Source organism: Rhipicephalus microplus, chromosome 3 (genome assembly GCF_043290135.1).
Source record: "Rhipicephalus microplus isolate Deutch F79 chromosome 3, USDA_Rmic, whole genome shotgun sequence".
NCBI lineage: Eukaryota > Metazoa > Arthropoda > Arachnida > Ixodida > Ixodidae > Rhipicephalus > Rhipicephalus microplus.
The window spans coordinates 228,142,273-228,164,009 of NC_134702.1; the positions used below are offsets into that span (position 1 = coordinate 228,142,273).

The following is a 21,737-nucleotide window of genomic DNA, read 5'->3' on the forward strand; positions in this document are numbered from 1 at the left end:
GCATCAAATGTGAGCAAAAACATCACATAAAAACCTCGTACTAATACTTTCCCGGTAAACAGTTGCCTAATGTCTGTTGAAACAGCAATATTCTACCCTTTCATGAATACTTAACATCCGTCTTCACAACCGATAACTCACGCTCCTCTCATTTTGTTGTATTTGAAGCCTTGCCTGCAATTGATGATTTGGAAACTAATGAAACAGGAGTGTTTACCCTCCGTTGCAATCAGGTGAGAGAAAATTTTCTCGATGAGATGAAATACCTAATGCCTTTTTAAAACGGTATGCAGAGTAACTAGCTCTAAGGTTCAGCGTCTAATGCGGTAGGAATCAAGGCAAGGCGCAATATATCAGAAACACGCTTTGGATGCGCGTTGCTTTGCTTGTGTTACACGTTGAGTTATCAGAAAGCCTAGCATGGTATCCAAAAACAGTTCGCGTCTGTTTCTCTCCCTATTGCGGATGATTAACTTATCGTAGTCTATTCCGGTGAAGTTGTCACGAACAAGTACTAACTTCTTCCAATAATGCATTTTCTTGAGAATGTAGCTGTGTAGTTCTATAAGCAAAGTTTCAGATGCGCCAGGTCGTCTGTATGCTCCACATATTGATAAAGGCGTGGCTTGAAACGAGACAGCGCACCAAAGACTCAAGGTTACGCACAGTATGCTCCTTTTGAAACGTTAGACGATCCTATATAGCGATTTGTACACCACCTTCACAGTTATCACCATCGTTGCGGTTTAGACTATAGCTTTAAGGAATTATTTCGGAATCGTGTATACCGAAATGAAGTCATTTCGCCGTTAGTAAGGTGTCAAGTGTATAAGCCAATGAAATTGTCTCTAGCTGATCCGTCTCGTTCGCTAAGATTTTAGCTTTGAAAGATGATAAAGAAAACAACGACACACCTTTCTGACATTACGGCCCTTGTGGCCAGCCATCCTGGAACAGCTATTTTCTTTTCCACATGCTCATTCCATGCAAACAGCATGTAATTCATCTACAGCTTATTCTAAGGAAGCACAGCCTGATCACTACAACAAAAACAACAACAACAAGGTTATAATAATAATAACATAATAACAATAATAATATTAGTAATATTAATATTACTATCTGGGGTATCACGTCCCAAAACCATGATATGATTATGAAGAGTGCCGTAGTGTAGAGCTCCAATAATATCAACCATCTGGTGTACTTTAACCTGCACTGACGTCGCACAGTACTTTTGCCTCTATCATTTTGCCTCCACTTCAACGTGACCACCACAAACAAGATCAAACCTACCCACTGCGCGTCAGAAGCCATGCACCGTGGCCGCTGATTAAGCATGGCAGCCAACCTTATCACAGCCTTCTTGGCTCATGTTTTGAGGACTACCACAATATGATGCACTATTCACGAACTGTGAATGAGAAATCCTCTGATACTTATACGCTTGTGGCCTTGAGCACTTACACAGAACAGTAATTTTTTGCCGAAAACATCCAACCGCAGCATGACGGGCCAGTACATTTGTACCAACGTGATGGACACGTTTCAGGGCTATTATTTTTGTTTTCCATAAATAGTTAAAACTATTCATTGCGACACAGGAATTTTATTGGATACCATATATCACAACGTTGTTACGAAGGCTTCTGTTTTCAAAGACGTCCATTTATATTTTGCAATTCGTTCTTGAGCCGTATTAAGTATTGCGGTACAATTTGCACCTCTTTATATACAGCCTTTAGGTGACGCATGTGTATTCTGGAGGAGAGAGAGGTGCGTTTGGACACTCTGCATTTAAGTTTGAAGTTCAGATATGATGTTGGGCCTTAGTTTTTGTGGCAGTATTTAAGAACTTCCGCGGATAATAGCTGTTAGGCCATGGGTTTTTTCTTCATACTTCATAGTTACTAAAACGACAATTATGAAATACACCAGACAGAGCTTGACGAAACCCCAAGTCATGCGTAGCTCGTCTTTTAACATTTGCATAATGATATTTTGCACCAACCTGTGCGAAGCAGAGGACGGAATTCAGCATAGTGTGCGTGGCAGTGCCACCAAGCCCACAAAAGGGGCTACCGAATATGATTAAGCAGCGTAGAAATTTCGACTGGTTAGTGTGGGTTCACCTTGGTCAAGCTGCACGTTGGCGCAGGACATTAAGGAAAGTCACACCAACAAGTGCAGAATTACAAGTTTTTTCGAGACGCCATTCTGTTATGTGAGGACTGCTTGCATTAACTACAGAAAGAAGCATGCATATATAATGAGAACATGTCTCATCAGTTGAGTTTTTTAGAAAATTTTAGATATCTATTTTTTCTGACATATATCGGATTTATTCAGGTCAGAAAAGTTTAATTTATTGTGCTATAAACCGGATATATCAACGATGCCAGCCACTGCAGTGGCCAGAAGATTTTGCTGCTGTAGCACAGTGAAAATACTACCCTTGTATATTGTTGCCGCTTTTTAAAGGTGAGAGTCTTTCTTGGGGACCCTCGACGCAAAAGTTTTGATCTGTCCGTCTGTCTGTACACTTGTCTGTTTGACCACTCTTAACACGCCGGGTACTTGAAATAGTCGACCCCATCCGCAGCACTTACCAATGTTGCTCAAGCTTCAAGGTTCATACTTGTGGAATTTTGAAATAGAAAACAATTATTGAGCATGTCCGGGGTACCATAAGAACAAGTATATACTCTGCATGTGCGGCTTTTACTAGAAAAGGCAAACAGTAATAGTAAGGACCGTAGCGCTTATCGCGCTGTGCTGACCACGCAACGCTTGCACGAAAACGCGAGTGTTTCCGACGCTTTGCTAAGACGAAAAGGTCGTGGCACCTACCCGTCGCCTTGCGTTCTACACCTTATCACCTCTGAAACGGGTGCGCACACCCGTCTCAGAGCCACGCACTTCCTTTTCCAAGAAAACTGCCAGATGGCGCTCATGTCTCACATGTGACGTGCCTTGATGCGCTCGTTCGCCTCCGCTACACGCTCGAGGCACTCTAACGCAGCGCCTCCAGAATACCACTCACCGATTTTCTTGCGCAAAACATCAAATAAATGTATTGTTCATTCTCTGCACACGCAAGACTATCGTCTTTTGACGACAATAGCAAATTAACGAGGAGATACGGGGCCACTTTTTTGGCATGAATGCAAGTAAAAAAAAACAACCGTCTAATTGAAATGTAAAGCTAGTCTTTCATTCTAGCCAATTTCATGTTGCCTATTGTTTGAAATATTCAATAAGTGCAATTCTTCATTAAGTACTAAAGAAGCAAAACTTAATGGGTCTGTCCATAAAGTGCAACAGCACGTTCTGCACCTTTGTAACTCATATACCTATAGGTTGCATTGAAAGCACAAACATTATCACATGGCTAGTTCTTTCAGACAGTAAATATAATATCTGTGGAAAATGATGCATCTTGAAGCATCAGGGAAAACCGTACTGATAAGCAAATGAAATGTGTATGAAAAGAAATTGCGAAGAAGCCTGATGTGAAGATTACACAGAAATCTAGGTTTGTCACGAGGAAACCGAGAAGCTGTGGGTTAACTTCATTTTTTGTCACATCATATGCAAGTGTGCATGCATATATTTATTTTCTTAAACATGGTAAATTACTCGGACTTATCGACCAAAAATATGTGTTCAATAATGTGTGACTGTCGAATGATAAAGAAGGCTGATTTCCTGCTCCTAACTGAGGCTTCAGCTGCTGTATATTGGGCGCCAAATTGCTTAGAATTGATCGCATCGCTAAGTACGCAATAAACCCCACCAAATAAAGAGACCCCGAACTGGGTATGGATGAGTAGGTAATTTGATTTTAAGGACAAGCAATAAAGGGTAAATTATATTGTACTGCTGATCTTGCTTACCCTTTTTGAATTTTGTCACCAGCACACCGAAATTCAAAGTTAAGGTGGGTAACGTAGATAGTCAGAGTAGATAACAAACACAGCTATGAGAAGATTAGACACAACTATTTCCACCAGTACAGAAGTGGCGGATCTGGGCTTTTTGTCCAATGAAGCTTAGCGAATATCAGCACGAAAGATGTTCATCTGCAGCACTGCCCATATTTGATAGGATCCGGTTGTTGAGGTGGTTCCATTCCAGACTAGTTTGTTTTTCTTGAGTGCACTCGATTGTTCATATTAACCGGTTTTGGGTATTCCGTACATTTTTCACGCATCATTGATATACAGTAATTTTTTTCTCTTTGCTTTAACTAGCTGTGACTTTTTGTCCTTTATGGTCATACGCGAGGATATTAGGATGCTGTATATGCAAACTTTTCACATTAAATCTCACACTGCTTGCTAAGATTCGTCTGCTCATACCTTTTTACTTTGTTTATGATAAACCAGCTGCGTACTTATACTCCATTATTGCTTTCGATTAACTATGTAATTCAACGAGTACTTTGCCGTGTGCAGTGCCGAGTGCTGTCACATGCAGCATCAAGGTTTCGTATATAGTAATTTCTCAAATGTGCTCGCATGTTTCATTTATTTTTAAATCGTTTCATTTCACTTCTGCTCAATACCAGCATCACGTGTGCACGAGATACCTAACTGAAAAAAAAACAACAAATTAATAGAGCAGATGTTCAGGCTCAAGCTTGTGCTTATCAAGTGATATTGTAAGCTTAGTGCTACCTCTAGGCAAGGCTAATATTCAAGAACAATTTCGATCTGGAGTTCATGCTTGATACACACCATGATATATGATATTATTAAAAAATCACTAGGCAAAAGAATAAAACTAACCAAGATGTGCATGAACTGTTAAAAAAATACATTGGTTGGACTGTGCATTCGCATGAAAAACTGGACAAGGGAACACACTGTTTGAGCAAAGGGTATTGATTGATTAATTTATTATTCGATTATTGTGTGGGGTTTGACGTCCCCAAACCAACATGTAATAATGAGAGACGCCGTAGTGGAGGGCTCCAGAAATTTCGACCACCTGGAGCTCTTTAACGTGCACCCAAATCTGGTTGCCTCCAATGGAAATGTAACCGTCGCAACCGGAGTTCCATTCTGCAACCTGCGGGTGAGCCCCCGAGCGCCTTAGCCGCTAGAACCACCATGGTGGGGCTTGAGCAAGCGGTCTTTTCATAAATGGTGTTCTGGTGCAATTCGATGACATCTGTTTAAGGTATTAGAGCACACAATTCGCTGCACATTTTAACACCGCTTCCCATGTTCTGTATCTTGCGTCCAGTAAAAGATCATCTAAGTTTGGCTGCTGCATGATGTGTTAAATTATGAACAGAAGTTTCATTTAAATGAGATCATGACATCGTGTCTCTCATAGATAGCATGTGAAGTGCTCTTCTTTCACATAGTAATTTTTTTGCTAAACTTGTCAGAGTTTAGAAAACCTATTTGCATTTAATGGGGTTGCGTACTAATTGGTATTGAAATACAGTGAAATGATAAATAGCACGAAAAGACACAGACAAGAGAAAACAAACATGTGCAGTGACTCACAAATTATTTCATTTTCAGAAGTGCACGAAATATAGAGCAATTTAGTTTTTAACCAGTAAACATGTCTGTCTCTTTTCGTGTGTCTGTTCATTCTGTCTCATTTCACTAATTTCTTGCAAGTTTTTTCTTGCAAAGCAAACTTTTTGTTTTTTGTTTCTCAATATTTGTATACACAACACTTTTGTGTAATATATATGCTCAGTGACAGTAATAAAAATGCGTACAATGTTTCCAATAACTGTGCAAATACCACATGTGTCTGTACTGTACAACTATGTTTTTCCATTCAGTAGCCGTGTTTAGTTTCCAAATTATCTTGTTTTAAATATTTGGGTTGCATGAACAACAGTAGATTCTACTACTTGCACTCCATGTTTGATTAAATATGACGGAGATATGCCTTAAGGTAGCATGTATTGTTTTCTACTTGATATCTTAATTTATTCAAAACAGCCAAAAAACATTTTTGTAGGCTAGTTTACTCATCAGTCTGGGAGGGACAACTGTGGTGCGTACTTTTTATGGAAGTAAGGCCAACGCTACACGTATTTCAGTGTCCTTCTTAAATGCGGAGTTGCATCTGGGGAACGCCGAGGCTCCAAGCACTCTACTCTACTACGTGAGTACTGTGCGCGTTAACACAAGCAAGATATGCGTCACGTGATGCAAAGAGAAGATGACAAAGGGCCTTGGGCAAACGCATCGTGTAGCGAGAAACAGCACTTCGGCACAAAACAACTAACACTGAACCAAGTGCGTCTCGTCTTAGTTTACGCATGGAACAGAAGACCACAGCGCAAATTCATCAGTTGATACAACCATTCTTCCTTATAACACCCGTCATTCGAAGTAGTTCAAAGGGCGCATCTTTTTTGCTGGCTGTCAATTAAAAAAAAAACGCGTAATAAAAAATCTAAGCACATCAGCTGCGTGACAACACAAGTCGTTTCAGCGACACTGTCAGCAAAAAGCCCACACATCTTGACGTAACTTCTACGGCGTTTGGCTTCAACAAGATTCACCAGTGTGTTTAAAAACTACCGCCTATGCGCGCCGCCATCTTGCTTAAAAACAAATAAAAATAAACAAAGAGACCGGAAGCATGTTTAGATTATTTGACCACCTTCAGCCTCTAGCGGCGCCGCATTTATCCCATACATCTGTTGGGATATGATAGAGAAACACGCTGCCGGGTGCCTCCCTCTCGCTTGCACACGAGACGCCGGCGTGCCCACTTATCCCACAAAAGCCTGAAAAAGCACGTGACTTCCACCACACTGCAATCGCGAGGGCCTCTTCTTAACAATCCTTTCTCCATGCAAATATACGTTGCGCTACAAGTCTGGCAATCGCGACGGCCGTCATTTCCAAAGAGCACTTCGCTTTCTCGTGCAGCTGCGAACTGGCAAAATGACAATTCGTGAGCGTAAGTGCACTCGCTCAAGGTTCACTTGAGTTGACACGTGTGACAGGGGTATTATTCGACATGAAGCCTGCAAAGGGTCCGTTTCCAGCGCCGTCTGAAGCACTAGCGTAGCTCAGTGGTAGGGTAGTGGGCTTACACGCAGGCAGCCCGGGATCAACTCCCATTTTGTCCTCAGTATTTTTATTTTCAATTCTATTTTCGCGTGATAGTGGTTAGCAATACCGGCGGTGGTGGCGGATAATAACAGGGCCAGAATCCGCGCTTGTTGTAGTATTATAACAGCTTTCGCTATAAAAAATACGCTTGACACATGCTTCATCTCTTATTCTTTTGACTACCCGTGACACGTGTTATAGCATCCTCTCAACAATGCGGCGAATTCTGCGCAATCTATGAGGCACCACAAAAAGTATTCAAAAGATAAATTGATGGCGAACATGCTTGAAATGAATCTTTATTTTGTGCCCGCGTGGAAGAGCAACTAAGAGCATCTTCATGGGCTCGAGCTACGACAATGTCTTACCTATCTCCACCCTGTTTATTTTTGATTCGTAGATTCGACTTTATTGTACATGTTTGCACCAAACGCACTTTAAGTACGTTCACATTTAGATCTTGGAGTCCGAAACTAATAAGAAAGAGTACTATGTAACATTTGAACTATTATAAAGCGACGTCAGCGCTCGATACAAAAATTCGCTGTCATAAAAACGATACATAGATATACCCAACACACATTCGCTATACGGCAAAAATTACGTGGGACGTGACGCAGACGCTGCGGTCAACACCTTTGAATTTGCCAAAAAACGTTGCGTGTAACATTTTCCTGTCATTAAAGACATCAACGCTCCAGTAACACAAACAATAAGCAATTTCTTTTCTTTGGTTACACTACTGCCCCAAAGACACTCAAGCAATTTTTTATCAAGAAATTGATTATGAAAAACATACGTTCCTATCCCTAAAGCTTCACCCCCACTAACATTCTTTTTTCCCCACCCTAAATTTAATTTTCTTCGACGACGCATCAATGCTTAAGCCAGAATCTTGTGGATCTTGTCGAAAACACAGATACTCAAGCACTGCGCGTAGAGAAAAGGGGAATAAAAAGAGATCAAAAAGGGGTGGAACGTGAAGGACATATCACGAATGCAACTTTTAACAGTCTGAAAATAACTGCCATTGATGACGCTTGTCTCCCTTGCAGCCGCTAATCACGCCTGTAGATTGGCCATCATGTGATCGTTGGTCGTGCGTTATTGACCGGTGTCAAAATGGTCGCTGGGTCGTCGTTGGCTCGGCCCATAAAGGTCAGCACGGGTATTTGGGCCGTCCTCGGCATACAGAGTGCTTTGATTATGATGAAGGTGACACAAACCCAGATGGCGACAGTCAAGGTGTTCACGAGAGGGACCACTATGGCTGCTACCCAGCAGAAGCCAATGTTCTTGCAGAGGATGCTGCTGGAGCCGTCTTTCCGGGTGTAGACCTGTCAAGCCAAGACGTAAAAGAGGATGTATTGTGCAGGCAAAAGAGCCGATATATTTGTTTATAATGCGCCTTGAAAAGCTGCATCAGGAGGGCTAGAAGGGTCCAGCATTCCCAGGTTCACCGTGCGAGCAAGATGGCATGAGCATAAAACATTCCAAGACAGTGTATGCAATCGTAATCATGGTGTATAATAAAAGGATTTTTACAGATATTTATTATTTCGAAACACTTAGCGAAGTAAAATTAACATACAAGCACTGAAAAAGGTCCGCGCCTTTCATTTTATGAATATTTAGTGAAATTGTCAAGTGATATTTTGCTGCTTTTTAACGGTAGTGAGTGTGTGGCACCCAGATTTCACCGTGTTAGGCTGAAGCGCGAGGAGATTAGTTGTAAGTTGTAACTGAGCTACATCGTCAACTGAGGATGAGGTAAACTGAGGATATAACTCATAATGAGGCCTCGATGCAAGGTGAGCCACTGAGCTAACTATTGAGTAAGCTTGGTTAAATTAATGTGGGCAACGTGCTTGACTGTTGCAGATTCATTTAAAGTGACACAAAAATTTTGTTCTGCCCCTGTCGAGGAGCTAGATATTGAGATATTGCTTCAACAGGTGTCGAAGCAATATCTGTGAAGTTATGAGTAACCACTTTACGATCAGGGTAGCATTGTAGAATTGACCTTGTCAGTGATATGTTCCTTTGGTCGGCATAACCGGCTAACAGTACATTTCACCGGCGAACTTTTGTTAATCTAAAAAATTTGCCGACATACTAAAGGTCTTAGACAAGCTGAGGTAGAGGGGTAAAAAACTAAAAAAAAAGGGATTTTACGTTTGTGAATACGCAGCAGGGCAGGCAAAACTAGATAAATATAGGTATCATTCCAGGTAACATGCTCAATGCGAATGCCTGGTACAAATATTACTTTGCTTTATTCTTATTATTTCTCTAAACAAAGTATTTTAAAGACTTCTGCAGTACTATTACGTGAAGCTGCGATCTTTCAAATATAGCATTAGTCCTGTTGTCTGTAATAGAAGGTGTAGGTGTTGATTGCGTTCTAATTTGTAAGGAGCAAGTGTACCAATTGAAGCCACTGTGATTTACTCCTGAAGTAGAGTGATGCGATATATATGTAATTAGATGGCAAGGTAGTCAATCACAAGTCAAGAAGTCTATTTTGCCAGGTGGTGCACGTCTTGTGTTCTGTCATGATCGCAAGAAGAGATTAGGCAAATTTATCAGTAGAGGCGTCGCAGAAGCCGACATTTCGAGAAGCGTGTATGTGTTCAAGGGTTCATCTGCTTTCCTCAAACCATGTATGCAAATGTCTTTAGGAAAAGAAGTCCGCAGGCCGAAAAGTAGGCTTTACTGGAATCTCAAGTTCACACATATTTTTCATGTGTTCAAACTTCCACCTTACCCCGAACTTTTATCATTGTCATCGCCAGTGCTTGTTTTTTTTTCGCACAGGTCTCCTTAGTCTGTATTACGAAGTGACCCGGCACTCGATTCTTCAAAGACCGCCTGGCCGCCGCATGTGCTTGTGTCCCATGAGTGAACGACATGCTTCCGGCAGAGCACCTGTGTGGATATACTCCCACCGAGGGAGAGGAATTTCGAGGGACAACGTGAATTATCAAGGAGTCTAGGCAACATCATGTAGAGCACCAAAGGGAGAGGGGGGGCGTAAGCAAACAGCTGTTGCGTCTGCAGCATACCATGCTTGCGCATACACTCCGCTCTTGGGTGGTTGTAATACCTATGAAATGTCACCGTTTTTTTGTATTCATCTCTAACGTCACGCATTTTACCACTCTCCTGAATTGTTGCTTACAAGTTAGGAATACAAGCCATGCTGCGCATATGAACTTCAAAATTCAATAAAGTTTTTTAAAGTCTCCTGCTCTCTGCACGAATTCCCCTTGCGATTTCTACGGATCAGCTAAATCTAATGCACCAGTCAAGTTGGCGCCAGGTTCGAATGACATCACCAATAAATCAAATCACGCTGGCAATCAAGGCCTCTTGTAGAGTTCCTGCGATTAGCACAAGATGCGCATTACGCGGCGCTTTGCTCGACCCATTAAGTGTTTATCCCTTCACCCACGCCATGCCACCACCTGATTTCGGTGTGTACAATTCTTTAGGAGCCCAGTTTCGTACCGTAAAAGAATCTCTGGTTTCAAGCAGAGATAACACGTTGCTGCCATAACGACGACGCATCCTCAAGCACTCCACCCTCTCATTTGGGTATAGCACACAGCTGGGCAAATATCTCAGGCACCACGTGTTGTCTATTGTCGGTAGAGACGATAAGTTGGAGTAGACGCTTTGCAGCAGGCGGCGCTGATCGTCCTTCAGGGCACAGCACCGAGCCATGTACTGCGGTAGATCACACACGTAATGTTAAACTAAATGGGCGTTTCTCCAGCAAGAACATTATTTTCTTCGAACACTTGTTCATATTTCTAACAATCTAATTCAGGATGATTAGGACCCCTGTTTGTCTTGGTAAAAACGTTGAACTAAACACGAGTTTTGGTAGTCCTGTGAACAGCCCACCGAAAGGACGATCACATCTATATATAAACGTGAACTAAGTATCCCGATTTTCTCGAAGCCGGAATTCTTTTCCAATACTCGATTTCTGATATTTGCTTACGCGGTACCCAAAAGACCACTCTTGATACACCAACGTGAAATATTTCTATTAAGCACCCATAGTGAAGCATGTTGTCTCACGGACACGTGGGTCGCTTTTCGACAATTCTCAAAAGAAAAAAAGAAAGCATTATGGCGCCGTGGGCACTTCATCCAACTTTCATTAGGCATTATATAAGATAGTGTGAATCAGCCAAGGATGCGTGTACAATCGTTCGTTTTCTTACGGCATAGTTGAGTGACTTGAGTCATGCTTCAAGTGGTGAAGCTACACGCTGATGAGTTCTGTGCAGCAGAGCCAAAACTACGCGAAGAATGAGGGCAGATTCTTGCGAAGCGAGATGTGGTGCTCGTATTCAGAAGCAGTTGCGCGTCTTCATGACTTTTACAAGTGGTATCATTTGAAGACTTTTATTTGAAGGCTTCTGTGCGTTTTGGAACTGTGATCTGCCTGGCAATTTAGTCCCATTTTTCATATAAAACAATTTTTGTGGCTCAATCACACTGGAGAAAGATTGCTCGCGTGTTCGTGTTATAACATGCATAAGGTGGAAGAAATAATGCAACTGTGCCTCGTATTCAATACGTTTTCATCTCTAAAGTATGAACTATTTGGATAACATTACCTAAAATAGATGGTTTAATGAGCGAGACAGACACAACACCCGTTCGTCGGGCAAGCTGTTCTATTCTGTCTTCTTCTTTCTCGCTCACCTAGCATGCGCGTCTGTGCCAGAGTGCCAGTTTCGGTCTTCGTCGTCACACTCGGCCATGACTGCAAGCATTGTCGATGGGCCACACGACAATGTTCATGTGGATGAGGCTAGCTGCGGCAGTTGACATTGCTTCAGGTGGGCGGGGTTGGCTACATCGTCGTGGTCGGCCCTGACCACGCCGGAAGTTTGTCGAAATTGGCTCCGGCGGCCGACACTGGCTATGTCGCCTCGGTCGTTTGTCATGTCGTTGGGGGGACTGGGTCCTAGTTGGTCCCTTTGTTGATGATGACTCCGTGGGACAACATTGACTGTCGCGTAGCAGTCTACAGCCTCGGCCACGCTGCGACTTTTTAGAGAAAGTAGTTCGACTGCGGTTTTCCTTTGGTGGACCGAGCAGGCATTCTCGTGGTACAAGTTTCCTGCAGTGGTGTGGTTTTCTTGGAGATGGTTCTGGCGGGCGGCTCCAACTGGATCGACATGGTCGCAGGTTGATCACAGAACGCTTTCCTTTGTCCCACCACATTTTAGAAAACAGGGCAAGAAATGATGGATCCGGCAACGAAACGAGTAGCATCTTATGCAGCCGTCTGCGCAATTTTCTGTGGCGTGGCTCCTGCGCCGAGACTTGCGTAATCCGTGACTTGCGCAGCCTTGTCGCTATGGGACTCCTGGACGCTGTAAAGTCAGCGATTCTTGAACCCACGCTGTGTACTGGCGGGAGATTCTCGACGGAAGCTCTTCCGAAAATCGGAGACTCTACCGATTCAGGCAGTGCGTGCGTCGCACGCATATCCTCTTCCGTCTGGTCAGATGGGATGTTATTAGACTCAGCGGGAAGACCTGTCTCATTAGGTGGTAGAATGTTCAGTGGGATGAGGGCCGGTGCCTCTAAGTCGACCGGACGACCTGCTTTGGGGCCTCTTGCGGAGCCTTGCGCAAAGCTTGCCATCAGGGATCCGCCGGAGACAGCTGCACCATTGGGCCAGTACTCCTCAGGAGCTCTAAATACTACAGCAGAAATGCCTGTGCAAGGCAGAGTTGCGTAATCGTGATTGTTTGCTACATCTTGGTCACCAATAGATGACAGGAGGGTAGGGGCTCAAATCACATCCTCTAGGTCGGGCTTTTCTCGAGTTCCGTCCTGAGAGAAGGTTGAGTTACACGGGCAGGTGGCACAGAGAATCAGACCGAAAGCAGCTATGAGCTTGAAGCTCCACTCCGCCCATGACTGCTGCTTCCAACCTTCATACCGGTGCCACGCCGCTGCACCTTCCCGAAGACGATCTATGGCCACATACCATTTCTCATTCTCTGTCCAGGCCGCGCGCATTGCCAGCGCGTTGACGGTTGCCACCCAGCTGTCAGCGTCGTTCCGGACCCCATCGAATTCTGGCAGTTCGTAGGTGGACGGCGATGGTGGGGCGCCACGTGAAAATGCGGATATCACTGAGGCAACGCCATCGAGCGGGTCTGACAGCTGCAGGAGGGTGCCCCAAAGCTGCCTACGTTGCTTCAATGGGCTTGCCTCAAGGTCGTGCGATGCAGCTACATCCAACACGGCGTTAGTGGCACGCAATTCTGGCAACATTGTAGGAGCTCACTCGGAGATTGACGCTGTCAGTTCGTTGGTCTTGACGCGGAGTAGTGCGATGGTACGCCGCAAGTTCGCGGTGCTGTCGTGTGTGAAGTCCGAAAAGTCGGTGATCGCGGTCTTCGGATGAGTAGCAGTCGCAGCACTTACGCCGGTGAGGTTGACGAGCAGAGAAGCCTGGACGGCGTTCCGTGGCAGCTCGTATGTTGAGAGAATGCGGCGACGGGAATCTAGGCCATAGAAAGCGTGAGCGGCATTCCCAAAGGACAGGAGCCGGTGCGGATCTCTGCCGTGAAACGGTGGCAGGGTGTCAATAAGGTCAAGCCCTACCACCCCAGGGGAGGGCTGGACGCCGTCCACTGGTGGTTGGAAGGGTAGCTGAAGCGACGGGTGGGACCCCGTTGCCAAGGAAGCGTGAACGGCGTTCTTCGATGGAGAAGCCCATGATGCTGACGAACCACGAAGATACGTACCGGTAGCTTCCCGCAGATGATTCACTTGTCGAACTGCGCCATTGTAATGAGCGAGACAGACACAACACCCGTTCGTCGGGCAAGCTGTTCTATTCTGTCTTCTTCTTCCTCGCTCACCTGGCATGCGTGTCTGTGCCAGAGTGCCAGTTTCGGTCTTCGTCGTCACAATAGATAGATAGATAGATAGATAGATAGATAGATAGATAGATAGATAGATAGATAGATAGATAGATAGATAGATAGATAGGCAGACAGACAGACAGACAGAGACAGACAGACAGACAGACAGACACAGACAGACAGACAGACAGACAGACAGACAGACAGACAGACAGACAGACAGACAGACAGACAGATAGATAGATAGATAGATAGATAGATAGATAGATAGATAGATAGATAGATAGATAGATAGATAGATAGATAGATAGATAGATACGCTCAAGTTCGCCAAAGTTCACTAAGAAATGCTTCGCAAATAATACTTTTCGCTGATGATGACAAACAATGTCACAACCTCGTCGCATACGCCGGGAAACATTTTCCTAAAAAAAAGCCAGACCTGGGCCCAACCCGCAGCACAGTTGCAGCGAGAGCTAGAAGAACCGCCTTTCGGAGCCTTTCCTAAACACTGTTTAGGTAACTGCTACAAGCACACTTGCTGGGTAACCATTACACCATATTCACAATTTTTGTGTAGTGGGCCAGAAAACACTATGCTGTCCTTCATCATTCTTCGGAGGAACATGATATCTGCTACACACTTGCAAGAATTTTGAGCAATTTTTCTTCACGGGCTGACGACGATGAAAAATTATGCCTGAAGTGGGTATGCGCCACATTTCATAGGTGATCAAGGACAAGTTTTCCAAGGGGTTGTAGCATTGGACGACCCATTGTGACGCCTGGTTCTTCCTTTGATGTTATCAAACGCCTTATCATCCGTCCATGCTTCCATCCATGCTTCCTTCCATGCGTCCGTCCTTTTGTGTGTCCATGCATCCGACCATCCGCGAGTACGTCCGTGCTTCCGTCCTTTTGTGTCTCCGTGCATCCGTTCGTCCGTGAGTCCATCCGTGCTTCCGTCATTTTGTGTGTCTGTGCATCTGTTCATGCTTCCGTCTGTGTGTCCGAGCTTCTGTCCATCCATCCGTCCGTAAGTCTGTCCATTTTTCTGTCTGTCCATCCAGGCTTCCTTTCGTCCATCTGTCCATCCACCAGTCCATGTTCTCGTTCGTCCGTCTGTTTGTCTGTCCATGAGTCCGTCCATGCGTCAATCTTTGCTTCTATCTGTTCGTGCTTCCATCGGTCCGTGAGTACGTCCGTGCGTCTGTGCAACTGTCCATCTGTCTGTTCGTGCTACCGCCCATCAATCTGGACGCACGGTTAGATGGACGGATGGACGGACGGACACATGGAAACATGGAGAAACAAACGAACGCTTCGCCGCACTCATTATAATTTACTCCGTCGATATGCTATGACATTTTTAACTAGGCTTTTTTAGGGGCGAAGTTCCTTAGGGCGTGGGCTCTGCGTACCCTATGTAAAGCCACCTCTCGTTTAATTCTTGCAGTGTTCACTAGATAACGGTACCATCCCCTGTATGTAGGGGATACACATACACGAATCTAATTAGACTCTTTGAGCTAGAGCTTGTTAAGACGCGTGACAAATCACCCCGGAAAAGAAGACACAAACCCAAAAGTTGGTGGGATGAGGAAGTTAAGAGAGCCATAGCAAAACGTCAGGAAGCCTCTAGGGAACACAGACATGCTAAGCAGCGGGGTGAACCGACAGATGATGTTGAAAGAAAATGGGCAACCTTTCTAAGCTGTAGAAGGGATGCATCCCTTCTGATCAATGAAAAGATTAGAAGGAAGGGAGCTCAGTGGCTGGCAGAAGTACATAAAAAAGATAGAAAGGCAGCTGCGAAATTTTGGAACCATCTAAATTCCCTAAGAAATGAGACGAGCCTAGAGCAGAGTTTTATAACTACAGCCCAAGGTGCTAGGCTAGAAGGGGACGAAGCTATTGAATATATAAGAACAAGGGTGACAGAAAAATTTCAACAAAGAAGTACTTTATGCACCACAATAGACAAGGACGAATCTAGGGGTGCAATGGCTCCATTTTCACAACAAGAGTGGGAAAGAGCTGAGAAAAGGGTTCCTGGTAGTACATCAACAGGCCCAGATGGCATTCCAATTAGGCTGATAAAGACATTAGGTCCGAAGTCTAAGCAGGCTTTGAGAGAGGCAGTGAGCAAAATAATAATCGATGGTGAAGTTCCCAATGGATGGAAACTTAGCAGGATGAGCATGACCTATAAAGGAAAGGGGGAAAAAGCTGACATAAACAACTACCGTCCTATAACAGTGACATCAGTGGTCTACAGGCTGGCGATGCAAATTATAAAGGAAAGACTGCAGGCGTGGATAGAGGATGAGGGGGTGCTGGGGGAACTGCAGAATGGGTTTCGGAAACACAGGAGGTTGGAAGACAATCTGTTCTCACTGACGCAGTGCATCGAAATAGCAGAAAAGGAACACAGGCCCCTGTGGCCAGCATTTTTGGATATCAAGGGAGCGTACGATAGCGTGGTTCAAGAGGAATTGTGGGGAATACTGGACACACTAGGCGTGGAACATGTAGTCACAAATCTTTTAAAGGGTATCTATAAAGGTAACAAGGTAGTTATAAAGTGGGAAAACAGGTATCCAAGCCTGCAGAGGTAAAACGGGGGCTTAGGCAGGGGTGCCCCCTGTCACCCTTATTATTCATGATGTACCTACAAGGATTAGAGGCAAAATTAGAGGGAAGTGGACTGGGCTTCAACCTCTCTTTAGTCAAACGAGGAAAACTTATTGATCAGGCACTACCAGCATTAATGTACGCAGATAATATAGTGCTAATGGCCAACAACAAGGAAGATTTGCAGAGATTGATGGACATCTGCGGTAATGAGGGAGATAGGTTATATTTTATATTCAGTAAGGAAAAATCAGCAGTCATGATTTTCAATGACAACGAAGGTAGTGAGCTTAGAATGCAGGAGGTCACGCTAGAGATAACAGATAAATACAAATATCTGGGCGTATGGATGAGCAATGGGACCGAGTATCTGAGGGAACACGAAATATACGTGACGACTAAAGGTAACAGGAATGCAGCAGTCATGAAAAATAGGGCACTGTGGAATTACAATAGGTATGATGTTGTGAGAGAAATATGGAAAGGGGTCATGGTTCCGGGGCTGACGTTCGGCAATGCGGTCTTGTGCATGAGATCAGAAGTTCAAGCAAGATTAGAAATTAAGCAACGTGGAATAGGTAGGCTTGCTTTAGGAGCTCACGGGAATACACCAAATCAGGGAGTACTAGGTGATATGGGATGGACATCATTTGAGGGCAGGGAAGCTAGCAGCAAGATAAAATTTGAGAAACGATTGAGAGAAATGGGGAAGAGCGAGTGGCTAGGAAGGTTTTCAGCTACTTGTACATGAAGAATGTCGATACAAAATGGAGAAAGCGAACCAGGAAGTTGACTGGTAAATACTTAGAAAACAGCAGGTGGCCAAACCAAAAAGAACTATCGGTTAATAAGAAAGTGAAGGAAACGGAGACTGACATGTGGAGAATGGGCATGATTAAGAAGTCCGCACTAGAGATCTATCGAACTTTTAAGCAGGAAATTGCCAAGGAAAGAATCTATGATAATACACGGGGTAGTTCTCTACTGTTTGAGGCCAGGACGTGAGTACTGCGAACCAAGACATATCGGGCCAAATACGAAGGGGTAGACACAGTATGCAGTGCGTGTGGAGAGGAAGAAGAAACTGCCGAACACTTGATAATGTTCTGTAAAGTGCTTCACCCTATAGCTCAGGATGATGGCGCAGAGTTTTTCAAAGCACTGGGGTTTAGGGACAGGGAGGGCAAAATAGACTTTAAGCGGGTAGACTTAACTAGAAGGAGGTTATCTGATTGGTGGCTAAAGTCAAGGCACAAGTGAAAATGAAGCCCTTCACTCCAAAGCACCCGTCCAACTTTACTATTTAAAGAAAAAAAATAAATCTAGTGGTTAGTTCACTAAGTATTACGGCTAGGTGGCGTTATCCGCCGCCCGATCCAAAGGGTACAGCCACATCCATCCATCCATCCATTCATTACGGCTTGGTGGCGTGAGCCACCAGCCGATCTAAAGCGTAGAGTCATATCAATCCATCCATCCATGAAAAGATGCAAGAGGTTATAAACTAGACGGTGGTACTTGTAGTTGATGATAGAAGATGCGAGATAATATAAAATAGGATGATGTCACATATGACGCGTGTCATTAGTGGAAGGCAATCGTTCAATTTATTGTGGCGACGTACGCTACGGACAGCATTTAAAAAATTCAGTGGACAAAATGTGTGGAGGATTCGTAATTTTTAATTGCCAATTGCCCCCTACTTCGTTCTTGCAAGCGTGCCACCACGCCCCATCACCAACCCACCACTTCACCGACCAAAAACAAATGTAAGATGGTCGTGTACTCGAATCCAGGTGCACGTTAAACAACCATAGATTGTCTCGCTGTGTTCATTCATTTATTGTATGTGAGCACTCATAGTTCCACCTTTGAAACCGCCCACTACTTCGTCCTTGCAAACATCTTGTTACGCCCCATCACTGATCTACCGCTTCACCGACTATAAAGTCGTTTTAATAAAGGGGGAACGGAAGTGACGTAGGGCTACCACTTACGAATAATAAAATTTCTTGTATAAATTTATGCAGTGATGCCACGTCTTTTATAATCGAGTGGGCGATGTTCGCGCATAATTCACAGTTTATCATTGAAACCCACCAGCACTTCACCACACTCATCATCATTCACTCCACGGATATACTGTGATCTTTACAGATACCACGAACTATACTATATTTCTTGACGGCCCTCTATCGCGAAAATCTCCTCAAGTGCGTATAAAACCTTTCAGCCCCACAGCTTTCTAACTTAGTTTTCGCAATATAATTGATAGTACCGAGTATGTATGGCCGCACGCATCTATTATTGAGCTTACTATATATCTGCGCGCACAACCACAATATCTCAGTTGGCGGCCCTTATCTGCAGCCCGTACGGCGGAAGCAGAAGACGAGAACACACTCGCATCGCCCATGCGCGTGACGACTATCAGCGTCAAAAATGCCACAGGGGGTGGAAAGGTGGCTAGCCGATAAAAAGGTGGGCGAGACCGGCCAGCAGGCTTTTTGGCGGCAGGACAATGAGATGTGATGTCGGTCGCGCTGGGCGAGATAATTCTCCTCCGTGAGTTAGTTCTGCAAGGCAGAGGCCACGCGGATTTCGAGGGTCCACTAAGGAGAGTCGTTGGCTCGTTTTTTACTGCGAGTTGTGCGTGACTTCGTTTGAGTTTCTGCAGTTATGTTTCGCGCCTGCTTTCCTGCTGTTATGTTTCGCACCGTATGTATCAATCACCGCCTGTCTCCGGCGATTGTCCGCTCCGGACTTTTGGTCCTCTAGTATGCATAAGTGCCACGTTAAGCCAGTCTGTAAGGCTTGTTGTGTATATTTCGGGTCGTGAATAAAAACTGGTTCTTGTTCCCTGCTTTGCTGGCTCGTGCCATGCTAATTTCGGCTCACTAACCGCCCTGAGCGGAGGCGGCGTCTTTCACTGTTAGTGTACGGTGGTCACCATCACCACCACTAACATCAGCCTGACTACGCCCACAGCAAGATAAAGGCTTCCCCGTATTCTACCAATCAACCCGACCGTATGCTTGCTGCCGCGACTTTGTGCCCACAGGCTTCTTACTCTCATCTGCTTGGATTACTTTCTTTCTCTCGCGCGTTTGCCTTTATAGAAATTCAGCTAGTTACGCCTCATTAACAGTACCTATCCTGCCTACGTTCAACGTGCCCTGCCCGCGTCCTTTTCTTCCTGATTTCAGTTAGTACGTTCATGCTGTGCAGTTTATGTCTATGCTCAGTAAAAACCACAGCGTGGCAGCCTTTGAATAACGAATAGTGCGTGCGCTCGTGCTACTTGCCTGTTTAGTGACGCTGTCCACGATCTCGCAGTAGATGGCCGGCAGAGTGCTGCGAGCAATGATCACCATAGTACGCAGAAACATGACCGCCAGTACGATGCAAGCTGCCTTCCAGGCATAGGACGCAAAGAAGCCGCCTTCGGCCCGTCGAGGTCCTGCAGGGTGCATCATAGCACCTCCTACGAACACGGGTCGCCGGTTATCCCGAGCTGCAGGACGGTCTGCTTGAGCTCTCATGGTGACCGCTTTCGCGTACTCACGAATCAGGACGGGCTGGCGTCACTCATTTAGCACGTCATTGTGGCCTTATTGCGACGCACCGTGAACGTCGACTGAGGAGCTGCTCTGTAGGAAGGAAGGAAGGATGTGCCTGGAAACTGTGGCACACACCCACGCTGGGGGATTGGCCAATAACTGGGTAGTTCTGACTAAATACTGTTAATTGGCTAGTTCACGTTTTTCAAACCATAAAAAGTCGAAAATGTAATACAGAAATATCCGATTAGAAATAACGAATACAGAAAATGAAGCAGATGGTATGACCAACAACAAAAAGGTAATGAATTAATAAAGCAATTTGAAAAAAAGGTTAATTTAGGAGTAATAATAAGGTGTACAGTCCGAATTTTTTTGAACCTTTAATAAACTCCTGCAAAGCATCGGCAACTTTCCCATCAGTGAACCCAAGGGACAAAGCGCCCAAAGAAAGTACATGGGAGTGGTCAACTCTAAGCTTACGAGACAAAAGACGGCATCTAATGTGATTTTGTGCAATACAGCGTATTTTTACAATATATCAGATAATGTTCTGATGTCTCAGGGACTCCACCAGACCATCAATTATGGGAAGCAGCCAGGCCAACTCTGTGTAAAGAAAAACTTAGATATGAAGTACGACACCTCAGCCCTGCGATTGCAACTTCAACTGCATGCGTGTTACACAATGTACTGTTAGAACAATGATTTAGTTGTGGAAATTTCATTGTGTTTATTATGAATGGCGAAGAAAACTTTTCTAATATAATTTTCCTCCTAAATCTAGCTCCTATAACGAATTTAGCTGCTGGAAGTATGTGAATAACTGGGCCATGTAACGATGGTTTTGCTAATGCATCCGTCATTTCATTGAGGAAAATTTCCTTGTGCTCTGGTACCCAAAGCGATTTAAACCAACTGTATATACGGTGCAACTAATGATTAAAAAGTACTCAGCACGTGGTAGTTGTCATTTGCAGTGAGAAAAGAACACACTGACAGTGAATCAGTTGAAATTATTGCCGAACTAGTTGGTGCAGTTAATTTGCGGAGAGCCAGAACTATCGCAAAAAACTCTGCTACAAACACGGGTGCCAAATCTGGAATGCGTAGAGAAAATGACCAATCTAGAATAGCAGCGAATATTTCTATTCCACATTTTTCTTGATTTTGCGAAGCATTTGTCACAATGACTGTTTTTATGAAGAATGAACCAGATAATCACGCAGAATAGAATTTAAAATGTGGTCTAACATTAGTTCTGCTTGTTTTCGAAAAATTTCGTCAGACTGTATTTCGATGGAGCTGTTGGTATTACTGATCAGAGGTAGGACACTTACTTGGACATTTTGGTTGTCAAGGAAGCTCTCTAAATGGAGAATTTGAGGCGTGTGAAATCTTGGCCAATATGCCCAAAAAAACAACTCAGACTGGAAGATAACAACTGTTTCGGAACGCCTTGCTGATGATTCCTAGAGTTTTAAAAATGATTCTACCACCAATAATTTGAAACATGAATCAACTGATGGGAGCCT

The 21,737-nt window shown here is 44.3% G+C and overlaps 1 protein-coding gene across 1 annotated transcript; it reads right to left on the minus strand.

The window, feature by feature from the left end:
* Positions 1–7,801: 7,801 nt before the first annotated feature.
* On the minus strand, positions 7,802–20,184 carry LOC142803153 (uncharacterized). Its single transcript, XM_075888252.1, has 3 exons — positions 19,948–20,184; positions 10,611–10,829; positions 7,802–8,437 (listed from the first exon to the last, which is right to left on the minus strand). The coding sequence occupies exons 1-3, from the start codon at positions 20,182–20,184 to the stop codon at positions 8,183–8,185; spliced, it is 711 nt and encodes a 236-aa protein (XP_075744367.1). The 3' UTR covers positions 7,802–8,182.
* Positions 20,185–21,737: the final 1,553 nt, after the last annotated feature.